The 14,725-nt window shown below is 39.6% G+C and overlaps 1 protein-coding gene across 1 annotated transcript; it reads left to right on the forward strand.

Moving 5' to 3' along the window:
* Positions 1-909: 909 nt before the first annotated feature.
* Positions 910-3,244, forward strand: LOC147640846 (large ribosomal subunit protein P2y-like). Its single transcript, XM_086815990.1, has 3 exons — positions 910-1,189; positions 2,216-2,451; positions 3,055-3,244. Exons 1-3 carry the CDS (start codon positions 1,102-1,104, stop codon positions 3,079-3,081), a joined length of 351 nt encoding a protein of 116 aa, XP_086672116.1. The 5' UTR covers positions 910-1,101; the 3' UTR covers positions 3,082-3,244.
* The last annotated feature ends 11,481 nt before the right edge of the window (positions 3,245-14,725 follow it).

Consider the following 14,725-nt stretch of genomic DNA (forward strand, 5'->3'; position numbering starts at 1 on the left):
AGTAAACTACAACAAGTTGCAAAAGAATGGCAACCGGTTGTAGTCAATAATAGCCCTTCTCATAGCCTAGCCTTTTTAAAAGCATAGTCGCAAAAGAATGGCAACCTTCTCTTAAAAACATAGCTTAGCCTCGCTCTTAGTGGTAATAAATGCCTATATCTTCACATTGTATCAAGTTATTATTTTTAAATGTCTAGCCCCTATGCAACATAGCCTAGCCTGCTTGAATTGCAACCTAAATTGCTTGGGTTTTAAATTTAACAAGCCTTGTTCTAGGCGATTATTGAGCAATAAAATTAGAGGGTAGCTAGAGGCCACATGATGGCTTGCCTAATTTTGACAGGTTACCTTGCCCTTAAAAATGACGGCAAGGAGGCTAAATTAGACGTTTTTCATGGTTCACTATAATTTTTGATAGGTTTCACAAATTTCCCAAGTTTTTAATGATTCAAATGCTAAAAAATGGGCATAACGACCATAAAAAAGCCAGCGTAATTTGATTGGACACATTTGAAGCCACTGCATCCCACGTTGGCTATTGGGACTAGCAGTTTCAAATTTGAAGGGTGACCCTATTTTTTCATTTAAAAGTAAAAGATCACTCAAGATTTCTTGTGTGAAGGTGGAATAATCCATCGGCTCATACAAGCAGCCCCTACCGTGTAGCTCACAGGCATCGAACCCGGGCCCCCATAATGAGACCTGACCGTTCTATCAACTTGACTACACGCTCTGAGGGCATCACTCAAGATTTCTTTCCTTATATCAAAGAAGGGCACACTAAAGGATTTTCCGAAACCCAGCTTTTGTTTTTAAGGGTATGTGAAGGGTAAGGCCGGAAATTTTTCTTTTTAAAAAAAGTTCCAGCTTTTGTTTTTAAGGGTATGTGAAGGGTAAAAGGCAAGGCCGGAAATTTTTCTTTTAAAAAAAAGTTCCATATAACTGGCTCGACTGGTTGAGACCGGTTGAGCCGGTAAAGTTAGGGTTTTGCTTAGTCCACTGTCCTATTTCGGCTATTTCTTCCTCTCGCACCTTGCTAACTTGCTGCCGTTTGTAAGCTCATCTGCATTTTTTCCTGCAGGGTCAATTTAGGGTTTAGTTATGAAGGTGGTAGCTGCCTACCTGCTGGCCCTGCTAGGGGGTAAGGCTTCTCCCTCCGCAGATGACATCAAGACCATTCTCGGCTCAGGTAAATCTTGGTTTCACGTTTCTGACCTGTCGAAAATTAATGTTTTTTCTAATTTCAAGTGCTGATTAGGGTTTTCTTAGTTTATTTTGCAAGTGTAGATTAGGATTTCTCTGCAAGTGTAGATAAGGATTTCTCTGCAAGTACTGTGCAGAGTATGAATTTTCTGCAAGCGCAGATCAGATTTTTTTCTGCAAGCTTCGTGCAGATTAGGATGTCTCCGCAAAATTCCGTGCAGATTAGAGCTTATGTGCAATCGCAGATTAAGTTTATCTGTTCCCTAGAAATGCAGATCAGGGTCTCATTAAGGAAAGCTCGGGGCCTATCGCCCCTGTAGTGCGTGTTGCCCACCATTCCACGTCTCCGCTGCTACCGCCACCACAAGTCCCTTGGGTTTGTGTATGATTTTTAACTGATTACGCCATTGCAAGGATTTGATTTATATGTCATGAGAGCTCAGAGCTTCTCTGTTTTAGCATGCTATATGTTCTCTCAGAGTGGGTGATGCATTCCAGTTTGATGGGTGGGTATGGGTTTTTCTGCATTGTGAATTCGCTGGTGGTTTATGGCTCTGCTCCCCTTGCTCGGTTATGATTTCTATTCAGCATGTTCAAGGGCTGTTCTGAGTTTGGATCTCTAGCATGAGAGGGTCAGGTTTTTCTTAAGAACGTGCATCTTTTTCTTCTGTAAGAGGAGCCTATCATGTGATGCTTTCTTCCTACTAGAAAGTTTAATTCTCTTTTTCTCTGTGTAGTGTGGTATAGGTTTTCCTACAAGTGCTTGGAAGGGTGGATTAGGAATTATTTATTTTCTACTTAGAAGGGTGGTCTATTTCTTTCATCATGGTTATTTTAATGTTTTTGGAAAATGTTCCAAATTTTAGCTTTCCCAAGTATATGGAAGGTGTCAAGTATGTGGAAGGGGTTGATCTAGGGTCTCTTTCAGTATGTGGTTGATTTTTTTTCCTGTAAGCATATTGTAGGGTAACTTGGATTTTATTAATTTACACCTCATTGCATGGTTTTGCAGTGGGAGCTGAAGCGGATGATGACAGAATCGAATTGTTATTGTGTGAGCTGAAAGGAAAAGACATTTTGGAATTGATTGCTTCAGGCAAGGAGAAACTTGCTTCTGTTCCTTCTGGCGGAGGTGGGGGTGTCACAGTGGCAGCTTCTGGCGGAGGTGGTGCTGCTGCTGCAGTGGCTGAAGAGAAAAAAGAAGAAAAGAAAGAGGAGAAGAAAGAGCCTGAAGAGGAGTCTGATGATGTAAGCACATATTCATTTTCATTCTTTCTTGTCCTTGCCTGTCTACTTCAAGTATTTAACTGCTACCTTATTAGCCTTTGTACTGTGAATCCTAGTCTTTGTACTTTGGTAGGGTAGTGGAGCAATGTTATGCTTGCGTCTGTAAGGCCCTTCACTGACATCCTCTGGTGACATATCTTTATGCCTGGGTGCTGATGATGTGGGGATGTCAGATCACGTAGTCTATGCTATGCATGGAGTTGATGATCTGAAGCTTTGTGAGTACACTCTGAGTCAAGATCACGCTTAACATTTTGTTAAGTGTGGGAAGCAACCTGAAGATTCCAGCGTGACTGCCCATCCTTTCGAACGATCCTCTCCAAGCCCCACATGTCTGGTGGTTGGGCTTTGTTAGTACACTCTCACGAAGTCAAGATCACACTTTACATTCTGTTAAGTTTGGGAAACAACCTGAAGTTTCCAGCTTGACTGTGCATCCTTTTGAACGATGGGATCTCCCTCTCCAAGCCCCACATGTCTGATGATTAGGGTTTGTGTGTGAAGAGTCTTATGTTAGTTTTCTTGTTTCTTTGCTGACCAAATTTTCTTTGCCCTTTTGTGCAGGACATGGGCTTTAGCCTTTTTGACTAGAATTTACTGCCACAAAGGTTTTGAAATGTTTTCTAATACCTTTTTCTTAGTTCCTAGCTTTGATACTATATTTGTAAAAGGTGGTCTTGAATGTGGATACAGCACATTCATTATGGCCCGGATTTTGAGCTATTAGAGAACACTGATTCAATGGTCTTTGCAATTGGAGCCCTTGCAAGTGTGTTTTAATAATGCTGTGATTTTTTGTGAGAGGGCCCATTGTTTCAATCACGAGGGCTTGCTATGCCTGCATTTTCATGGCTGCTTGAAAACTATTGATTGTTTGAAGCCGTACTTTTTACACAGTAATTAGGTGAAGGGAAAAGTTAAGCCTTAGGTTTTTTGATGTTAAGTTCAAGTCCTCAAGCAAGGATACTTTCTATATCTAGGAAATATGATTTGAGCATTATGGGTTTAGATACACTCGCGTGCCTGCAAGCTCCAAGTGAGAGACATGTTGCTCTTCCCACCACTAAGCTTGAGTGAATGTCTCTTCTCTCAACCTTTGTAATACCTGTCTTGAGGTAATCCTTATTCCCAATTTCATCCAATGGATAAGGCTTTTGGGATTTCTTTCTAGCTATTGAGTGTAGCACTAAGTAAGGTGTTGTGTGCTAATACCTCTTTATGAAGTAAGATACTGTGTGCTAATACCTCTTTATGAAGTAAGATATTGTGTGCTAATACTTCCTTTTTCTTCCTAGAATGTATTGAGGCTGGGAACATATGTTGTGAGAATGCCTCATTTCTCTCTCTCTCTCTCTCTCTCTCTCTCTCTCTCTCTCTCCCCCCCTTCCCCCCACTATGCAGGCTGCATTCATCATGGCACCACAGCTCTCTCCAGCCTGCACAGGTTGCAGGTTGGTTTGCCACAACAGGACAGGAATGATGGCCTTCATCTGTGAGCAGCTCATCATACTCAACCAGGCTGCAGCCAGGTTTGAGACGGACAAAGGTTGCAGGTGCTAAGAGCCCCACAACCCTACATCCTTCTGTCTCACCTGCACGATATGATATAAAGGGCTGGTTGAGGGCACCAAACAAAGAGGGGAAAAAATCAGAAAGCTAGGGCTTTGTTTACTATGTGCAACAATAGCGACTTCTGAAGAAAGTGATTAAATCTAGATGATGGGGATGGCTTACCTCAGCAGGATCTCCTTCTGGAAGCTTCGGGGGAGGATAGGAATTTGGTATGCCTTGGGCCTTTAGATTGCCATGGCACCTGCCACCAAGTTTCCAACATGGACACAAGACCCGCACAACATTATAGAACATTGTGCAGAGCAATGGTACAGCCACATGCCAGCAAGTGGAACGTGTCTAGCATTGGTATAAGCTTAAAAGCTTCCAACAAGGACACAACATGCACATAACATTGTGCAGTGCAACTGTACATCCATTTGTTAGCAAGTAGAACGTGTCTAGCATTGGTACACTGTACTATGGAACACCTCTGGTCTAATGGTGCGTGCTAAAGATTGGAGTAGGCCCATTATCTAAATGATGTGATTTTGACATAGGTGTCACAAAGCTTACAAGAAGCTATTCTCTAATTGTTGAGAAATCGTATCAAGGATTGCTTTGATGATGATCGTCCTCTCCTGGCCCTTTTCTCAAGTAACCTTGGGCTCCTCGAAAGTTGCAGTGCCACCAACGATGGCCACTTCAATGGTGGAGCTAGACTTGGCGAGATTAATCAAGCTCAAGTTTATGGCCTTCATGCTTTACAAGATACACTTCAAGGTGTATTGCAACTTATCTATGCACTTCAAGACGTATTGCAAACTGTCTTTTATACAGACAAACCAACAGGCAGGGAGAAAGGAGCAGAACTGACAAGGATGTTGATAAAATGACAGGCGGGGTGTGGCAAGATGATTGGCAAAGTAGTAGAAAATAGTATAGGTAATCTTCTGGGCAGAGCAGGTCATTAGGTCGGGACTCAGCAGACCATTAATATCCACTCATTCTTTGTACAAGTCTCGGTGATATATAATGGGCAGTGGCAGGGCCAATCATTCTTTGTACAAGTCTTGGTGAAATATCAGGTAATTTAGGGAAATGTATATAGTTACTTGAGAGCCACTAGAAAAATTACATCAACTCACCACAATAGAACGGTTTCATTTCCAAAATTATGGCTCAAAGGTCTCAAAGACTGAAACGTTACAAAAGCCTCCCCAAGTGTTCCAAAAGTTATACAAGTAAATCACAATTCATTTTTATAACTGCTGGGAATCCAAGCGAATTAGATGTTTCAAGTGCGTAACATCCCATAAGAGTATTACCCACCTAATTGTCTTTTGAAATATCCCATAAGAGTGTTGCCCACCAATCATCTTGTTGAATACCAAAATTTTAGCTCAGTTCCTTGAAGCAATGAAAATTAGCCTTGCTTACAACATTCATAAGCACTTGCCTAACAAAGTAAATTGCAATATCATTCGCATGGCTAAATTCTAACATGTCAAGGTAATTCACATAAAGCAAAAGCACCAAAGTACAATGTCTTTGTCTATGTATGAAGTAACTAATTTTAGTCCTCTATCCTGTTGAGCGATAAAGCGACATCATCTTGACACATGTATACATCAAGGTGGTCTTCGACAAGGCACCATAACTACTTCTCTTGCATGTGTTTGGGTCCATGTGCTTGCACAAGTGACTGTGTGTGTGCGCATGTGCATGAGAGAGCTTCATTTGAGCTTCTTCCAATGTCAACGGAAGTTTTGGATGTAACGTGTTCTTTGAATTTTCTTTTTTCGAGGTATGAAAACTCAAATGAAAGTATTGTAGCTCACCCAAGCCTTTAATCTGTTGGATATTTGAAATCCAGTGGTAAAAAGATACTTTCTTTGATCTTGTTTGTCCATGCTCGTGGTGCTTGCTTCAAGCCATACAAGGTTTTGTGTAATCCACATAACATGAAATTTAGATGTACATTGCTCTTATAATCTAGTGGTTGCATCATGTAAACTTTTTCTTGCAAATCACCATGCAAAAATGCATTCAATGATAGCTCTCACGATTGCTATTCTGTCAACCGGATTAAATGTCTCTTCAAAACAAGGAGGATATATCTCTTGTATTTACTATAACCATGTAAGCATAGTCATAGTCTATATATCCATCATATCTCAACTTGTCAACATGGTATCTAACTCAAGTAGATCTGCATATGCCTAGATTGCTATCAGGTGTCCTCAAAATAGCCATAGTTCTTTGTACACCAAGAGTACCTACCACTGCTGGAATGCCAAGCTCCTCAACAAGGTTTTGCTCAAAGCCAGTAGGGTCACTATCCACATGAGAGTGACGTGTGAATAGATCAGGCACGACAGATTGATCTAGCTTTACGTGATACATATGAACCAACACGTGTAGTGCCACGAGATGATGCATGTGTACCATCACTTGCAATACCACCGGATGATTTATCTACGTTTATTTCAACTTGGACTAACACTGGATTCACTACTAGAGGACTCTTAAGGTCTACTTTACATGTGTGGGATATCATCATTACTTCTTACATCTATAGCTTCAATCACCTTCATTGTACATACTAGCTACTCATCTCATCAAAGACATCTCTGCTTACTTACATCTCACAAGTGGTAGGGTCATGGCATCTATAACCTTTTTTATTGAAAGCATAATCAATGAAGATGTATTTCTCTGCCTTTGAATCCGTCTTGGTTCTCACTTCATTCCTTAGGAATATGCACATATGCAATACATTCAAACATTTCTAAGTGAGACACCTCTAGTTTTATACCTATAAACTTTTGTTTAAGCGTCATGCCATGAATAGCTGCAATGGGAGTCCTATTCATTGTAAACTTTTGTTTAGGCATCATGTCATGAATAGTTGCAGTGGGAGTTCTATTCATAATGTAAACATTACTAATGCTTTAGCTTAGAAATAATCTGGCATATTCTTTTTAGACATCAAAGGCATGAGAAACTTTTATAATATTCCTTTCTTTGCTTTATATTTATATGACTAATGCGCTTGTGCCATATGTTAATGGGACATGTCCCATGCACAAACATAACTGCCTTTACCTTAAGTATGTTAATATCCAAAGTAAACATCGTGCCATTTTTGTTACCCTTTTTTGTGTCACTGATTTTTGAGTCTTCTACAAAGCATCCTTTAGGATTGAACCTCACTTGTAGACCTTGCTTAACCATCTATCCAACAGAAAGCAGGTCTTTTGTAATATTAGGAACATACCAAAGGGTTATGCCTATAAGTCAAAATATCTGCCAAAGTAGCCCTTGTACTATCCTCCACTATGCAAGTGAATTAGAACTCTTGTAGCTCAACTAACCAGTTAGACAAATAATCCCTTCAACCTTCATTGAGTAATTATTTATACTCAGCTTCACATTATGCAACTCTTTCTTTAGCTATATCTTTCGAGCTTGAGTGTCTATACTCCCAAGCCTCCTTAAGTGTTTGTACATCATGTAAATGAACAATCATAGAGCCTATCACATTGATAAACAACCAGTACATTATCATTGCAGTTCTTTCATGCCACGCTTTATATGCTTGCACCTACTATGGGGTGGGTTTTGTTTAGCAATCTTTGGCTCCTTTTAAACACCCCCACTTCATTTTTCCATAAGGAAATTGGTTATCATGAACTTCCATGTTTAGAAGTTATTCTTATCTAGCTTCTCGCTCACAATTTGGGAGTCTATCAGACATGAATACCGACAACTCACCAAATAGTGTGCTTGCAAATACTTCTGCACTTACAACAAACTTGTAATCTCTAATAGAGTGGCATACTACAACTATATATGGAATAATCACACAAGCGTACATCCATAAACAACCTGTAAATCTCAGATTCTGTGCTCTAAACTGGAAAATGGGCATACATAGTCAAAATCGATACTTTCACAAAGTGCTCGTGGAAAACCTACAGAGCTAAAACGCGGCCCGAAATGCCTTGAAACACGTCAAATTTTAGTTAACAAAGTTATAGGGTCTTCTTCTTTCACCTAGGAGGATGCCTCAATCTGAGACATGGACTTCCTTGTTTGCCTGTAGCTCTCACAGCTACCCAAATGTGTTGCTCCAAATTAAAGAGGGATAGGGTTACCCTTATCCATGTGCCACTTACTTTGCTTATCTCTTTTTTGCCTCTTAAACTCTCTACATGATTGGGGTGGCTGAGTTGAGCGGCGAGACGAGCTCTGGGGGTAGCACCACTCGCGCAGAGAAGGAAAACACAGTTGATGAAGAAGATGGTGATGGAGATGGTGTTGTAGCATGAAAACCCAAGGCTTCACACATAGAAAAAATAGGATGATAATGAAAGCGGCAATCCAAGCTCTAATACCATGTTGGCATACACAAGATCACACATGAAGCTATGGAGAGGATGAAATATTATCATCATAGTGGAGTGTGTGTGTGTGTGTGTGTGTGAGAGAGAGAGAGAGAGAGAGAGAGAGAGAGAGATTGTACAACTTGAATGGTACTCATATTGTGTGAATGAAGGACCCAACTACATGCTTTTATAGGCACCAAGGCCTTTTTCTTTTGATCCTAAACCTAAATAAGGGGTATTCACATTTAGAGGGTGTTCACACCACAAAAGACACTAGACTAGAGTCCAACCTAACTCTGAAATATCCAACAAGGAAGTTCTTTTTAAAAAGGCACAAGGCTTCAACCAAGTGCATAATAAGTACATTTGTGTGGGAATTGAGCTTCAATGGTATCAATAATAGCTACTTTCTAGATGGAGGCTTATTTAATCTCCATTAAAGAAATCAATATACAACCCATAAATAAAAAATGTCATAGTTTGTATATAGATTCTCTTATCTCATCATTCATGTAGCCCTTTATTGGTACCAGCAGCATGTACTATCATATATGTCATGAGGAGTCATGGGGGCCTTTATTAATGCCAATACTATGTACTATTGCATACGTTGTAAGGAGTATTTACAAAACGTAAGGCATAGAGTTTAATAATATGTTCTAAGAATCTTGAATAAATAATGTATCTTGAAAACTTGTACCAATCGTGCAACTTCAAATTGTCCTTTACCCTCATTTGAACGATGCATATGAATAGTTACAGTATGAAAGAAAGCACTGCCTTATTGCCCATGGTGCATTTGAAAGCACCACCTTATTGCCTATAATGCATATGGACAGTTAGAGTACATAAGCCTAAGCTATCTCTTCCTTCTTGGTCAATACCAATGGTGCATTTGGAAGCACCACATATATTTTTGACTATTTGTTGAGGCCATAAATGAAGCTATCTCTTTTTTCTCAAAATCTTCCTCAACCTTTGGTACATTTAGAAGCACCACATATATTGTTGCCTATTTTGTTGAGACCATAAATGAAGCTCTCTTTCTTCACAAAATCTTCCTCAACCTTGCATATATTGTTACTTATTTGTTGAGACCATAAATGAAGCTATCTCTTTCTTCACAAAATCTTCCTCAACTGTACTCAAATACCAATGGTGGATGTGGAAGCACCACATATATTGTTGCCTATTTGTTGAGAGGCCATAAATGAGGCATCTATCCTACCACTTATCTTCTCAAGCAATGATTTTTCCTTGATTAACAATAAATTTAAGTCAACATTCTTAAATATCTACATGAGATCTAGTAGATTTTTTATTAATAAATCTCTCCAATAAGGTAGACAATGAATTATAGCCATTGCATCTCAAAATGCGGCCTCTCATCACTATCCACTATCCATATTTCTCTCTAATATGGGGCTTTCACTAATGGTGGCGTCATGTGAATAGGACCTTCACATAGAGGATGATCATGGGTTCTCATCCTTGACACTCACAGACATCTTCTTGTGGGGTGCTTTGAGTATGATCATGGGGTCTCATCCTTGACACTCACACACCTTCTTGTGCGGTGCTTTGAGTATAGTGCCTTAAGATGAGGTCCCCGAATGGGGCAATGATAAAATCCACTTGTAGACCTACATGGCATGATTAAACAAATAGAAACTGAGACTGATTTATAAAAGTTTTGTTTCTAATAAAGAATGATCAATTTCTTCAAGCTCTAGTGTAACCTGTCAGCTGGTTGGTTTCAAACATGCTCACATCACGCTTGCCACTAAGAGCTCAGCGGGGCGGGGCGGGGCTATGTAGGGTTGTCCAAGGAATCATCCAAAATGAAGAGTTAGGCTGTAAACTTGACGAGGGGTTTCATGCATCTACTCTTACCACATTGACCCAGGCTGTTGGGTGCGTATTCCAATCTCTCCCATTTTACGGGTCTCGCAGAAGCGGGACAAGAGCAAGGAGTCTATCATATCATCGCCTTCAACAGCTGGCTAGTGGGGTGTATATTCCAAGTGCATGGGCACTCAATCATTTGGTGATTGCCATGGCTTTATAAGCTATGGCATTATATATGTGGCCTTACTCAGGGCTTGAAATAAGAACAAAGGCATACTCAAAGTGAACGGAAATCATTTGGTGATTTCCATGCCATGGCATTCAATCTCTTCAGCGTGATTGAATACCATGGCTTTATAAGCCATGTAATTGTATTTGTGGCCTTACTCAAGGCTTGTAATAAATTTAAAAAAAAGCCATACTCTAAGTGAATAGGCACTCAATCATTTGGTGATGCCATGGCTTGGCATTGTATTTGTGGGCTTACTCAGGGTTGTAATAAGAACAAATATTTCTTTAGAGGCACTAGAATACACATTAAAAAGGGCATTTCTCAAATGCTTTGAAGACCATGTATGTTGTCATGTAGTGGTTTTCATGGCTTATAAAGTCATGCATGGTATGTAGTTAGGTAACATGCATGTGATTAATTCCATGGGTATGTATCATGTAGCATGCATGTGATTAATTCCATGGGTGTATAACAATGCCTTAGTGGGGGGTACACAAAACAAAAACCCTACATGAGCTCGTTTGCAATAAAAACAAAGTGCATCTTGCCATACCTAGAGCTACTAGTTCAGTATAACCTCGGACATTTTAGTGATGGATACGTGGCGCACTTTGCAAAAGTAAAAGCATTACTTGACATGCATAAGAGCAGGGATAAATCTCTTAGATTGTGAGAGTAGCAAAGCCACGATGCTTTAAACTATTATGAGAATGTATATAGCGTGAGGGAATCCCTCTATCTGTTATGAGAATGCATGTAGCATGAGGTCATCCCTCTAACTGTGGCTACCTATGCCTACATCTTGAAAGCCTACTGCATAAGAGCAGGGATAAATCTCTTAGATTGTGAGAGTAGCAAAGCCACGATGCTTTAAACTATTATGAGAATGCATATAGCGTGAGGGAATCCCTCTATCTGTTATGAGAATGCATGTAGCATGAGGGCATCCCTCTAACTGTGGTTACCTATGCCTACATCTTGAAAGCCTACTGCACTATAGGAGCCAATATCACAAGGGAAAAAAAATTCATGACACAAAATTGTAAGACAGGTTGGGAAGTGCTCTTGTGGACATGTATGCTAAATGCCATGCTTTAGCAAAAGCACAACATGTAGATAATGAGCTCCCTTCTTGGAATGTAGTTGAGGAGCTCCCTTATTGGAATGATCCCTCTATCTGTTATGAGAATGCATGTAGCATGAGGGCATCCCTCTAACTGTGGTTACCTATGCCTATATCTTGAAAGCCTACTGCACTATAGGAGCCAATATCACAAGGGAAAAAAAAAATTCATGACACAAAATTGTAAGACAGGTTGGGAAGTGCTCTTGTGGACATGTATGCTAAATGCCATGCTTTAGCAAAAGCACAACATGTAGATAATGAGCTCCCTTCTTGGAATGTAGTTGAGGAGCTCCCTTATTGGAATGATGCCTATTGGAATGCATTGATCGAGGATTAAGGAGTGAGAAAAGGGCACAACTACTAAAGAAAGAAGAGAGGAGATGAGGGGTAGGATTAACAGTGATCCACCCTAGCCCCCTTCATAAACTCTAGTCCTTCTAAGGAGCTTGCATAGTAGACGTCATAGCCACCCTACTCTACATCACCATAGCCAATTAAGATTTAAGAGATAATCGCGATTAATCCAAAGGCTCACCTGCTTAATGTATCCATTGCTAAACACGTCAAAGGGCAGTAGATATTTTACACGGTCTTGTTGCTCTGAACCTGTGTATGTTCATGTGATAACATGAAGGTTGCTTTTCCTAGATCTAACCGTAAGTGTAAAAATATTGTGCAAGTTAGAGTGTTGGTGCAAAAGGTTCTTTTCCTAGATCTAACCGTAAGTGTAAAAATATTGTGCAAGTTAGAGTGTTGGTCGAGGTTTATTTAGACTTGAAGAAGCAAACATTAACATTGAAGAGTAGCTTCTTGTTGAAAGGGAAATGTTGGAGAAAGAGAAGGGGAGGAAGGTGAGATATTTGGTAAGCTCTTAAACTAGTATACCTCAAGGATTCCTTGAGAGAATTAGGGTGCATAATTGGTCACCTCCACCAAAAATACCTCTATGTAGAGTCATTCTAACTAAAGCAATCAGAAAATTAAGTCCATCTATAGAAAAATCTCTCTCAATGTCTTTTATGAAAATGGGTGATTACTTGGAAAGTAAGGGTGCCTTCATTGTTTCCATCCTCGATTTGGAGGGGGAGGAGTCACCTCTTACGTACTAGAGGAGGAGCCTTGGAGTGATATATGGAAGACTATGAATGATAGGTTTGAGAAGATCTTAGATAATGATGCAAAGTGGGGTCCATACCTTAGGGGCAAAATGATCCACATACTTGATGAAAAATAATGTACAAGATTCTAATTCAAATCATATTTATACATCTTGTTTTTAAGGTGATTTCTCCAATAACATATATTTTTTAATTAGAGATTACATTTATTATCTATTTGCTTTCATTCTAATTCTTATCCACTATGTTTTCTATCAAAGGGATGAAATGGAACAAGAGTGGATGACAAAGGGCATGGATGCACATTAATCCCTAATTAATTCAAACAATTGAGCACATCATTGGATAGAGCAAGGAAAAACTAATCTTTGTGCATCAAAAATTGTATAAATTAACCTAAATTAGGGAATTAATTGGACTCTTGATTATAGTCTCCTCTTTAAGGCAAAATTAAGCGCAAAGAGAGTCAAAATTCTCCAATTGATCAAAAGATTGATGTAATTAGGTGTTTTGATGCATCTAGATCCTCTCAAAACACTCAAAAATCCCAATTTCGACTACTCATATGATCCATTTAGAACCCAATTAACACATTTTCTAAATTTTTAGCCTCTTGAACAAGATTAATCACCCTTAATGACAAAACCCAGTCCATTAAGAGAAATTGGTCAAATTCAAGGGTTTTTTTAAATGATTTTGAGAAATTTTTTGAAAGATTAAGCTACTCCTAATGCTTGCTAACACTCTAATCCAAATAATTTCAACAACAAACATACAATTAAACTAAAATTAATGATCTTAGATCTATGTTTAAACTAAAGAGAGCTAACATTTACTAAGAAATGCATTCTCTTGCATTCTTTGATGTGATGGATGCAAACTAAGCCTAATACAAACTATGTGCAAGCCCTAAGAACATGAAAAACCACAAAAACAACAAATTAATCTAAAAATTAAGCAAAAGGCATTCTTTTCAAAAACAAAAAAGAGAGCTATTCTACACTAAATCTCACACAAATCACCATCAAATCCACATCTTTTTCATGGAAAACCATTAATCAAGATAATGGGTAATGGGTTATGCGTAGATAAGAGGAAAAATGATGGAAAAAGCCAAGGGATGGCTCCCCGACAGCGGCGCCAAAAATATTATGGCTCACCTTAACCCTCCTTGAAACACATCCAAAAAGAGATTACCTAGTGAACCGCAACTATGCGTGAGGATCTTTCCAATGGCCGAGCTCGTAACCCTTGAGGTCTCCCGCTTGCGAGCATTGTCACACCGTCGCATTGCACTACGAGTCCTCGTCCCTCCTCTTCGGTAGCAGTGCCAAAAATGTTATGGCTCACCCTAACCCTCCTTGAAACACATCCAAAAAGATATTACCTAGTGAACTACAACTATTGCATGAGGATCTTCCAATGGCCGAGCTCGTAACCCTTGAGGTCTCCAAGCTCTACAACTCCTTGAGAAGGAATTCCACTGCGTCTCCCGTGAGCGTTGTCACACCATCGCGTTGCACTATGGGTCCTCGTCCCTCCTCTCACGTCACTTCACTCACACACACTTACAAGCATGCATTAGGGGAGAGAGATTAGCAAGAGCAAGACTCAATTGCACAATGGGAGAGTATGTTGTATTATGAGAGAGAGGTTCACTTATATACATGGCCATAAATGTTCACACTCACTTAAACTATGGCCGACTGGGCACTTTAGGCTCATAAGAGGCCTAATGCTATTATAATGACTACTCTCATAATATATACATGTTATCAGTGGATTCAACAACAAAAGGGGGACATGTCATTTTGTTATCACTCAAGAAGATTGTTTCCATGGGGCGGATTATTTACAACAGTTGGTCCATACCCTCACAAGCGCCTCTACTCCTTTACCTCTCAATTGGGAAGAAATTAATCAGTTTTTGGTAAAATATGCCTGACCTAGTGATCGAAAAAATTACATA

Source organism: Cibotium barometz, chromosome 2, assembly GCF_041138505.1.
Source record: "Cibotium barometz isolate CiBa-2024 chromosome 2, ASM4113850v1, whole genome shotgun sequence".
In the NCBI taxonomy this organism is placed as follows: domain Eukaryota; kingdom Viridiplantae; phylum Streptophyta; class Polypodiopsida; order Cyatheales; family Cibotiaceae; genus Cibotium; species Cibotium barometz.

Coding starts and splice junctions, on each gene's coding strand:
- LOC147640846 (XM_086815990.1), top strand. CDS start 1,102: ATGAAGGTGGTAGCTGCCTACCTGCTGGCCCTGCTAGGGGGTAAGGCT. Junction 1,190..2,215: donor CAAGACCATTCTCGGCTCAG/GTAAATCTTGGT, acceptor ATGGTTTTGCAG/TGGGAGCTGAAGCGGATGAT. Junction 2,452..3,054: donor CTGAAGAGGAGTCTGATGAT/GTAAGCACATAT, acceptor CCTTTTGTGCAG/GACATGGGCTTTAGCCTTTT.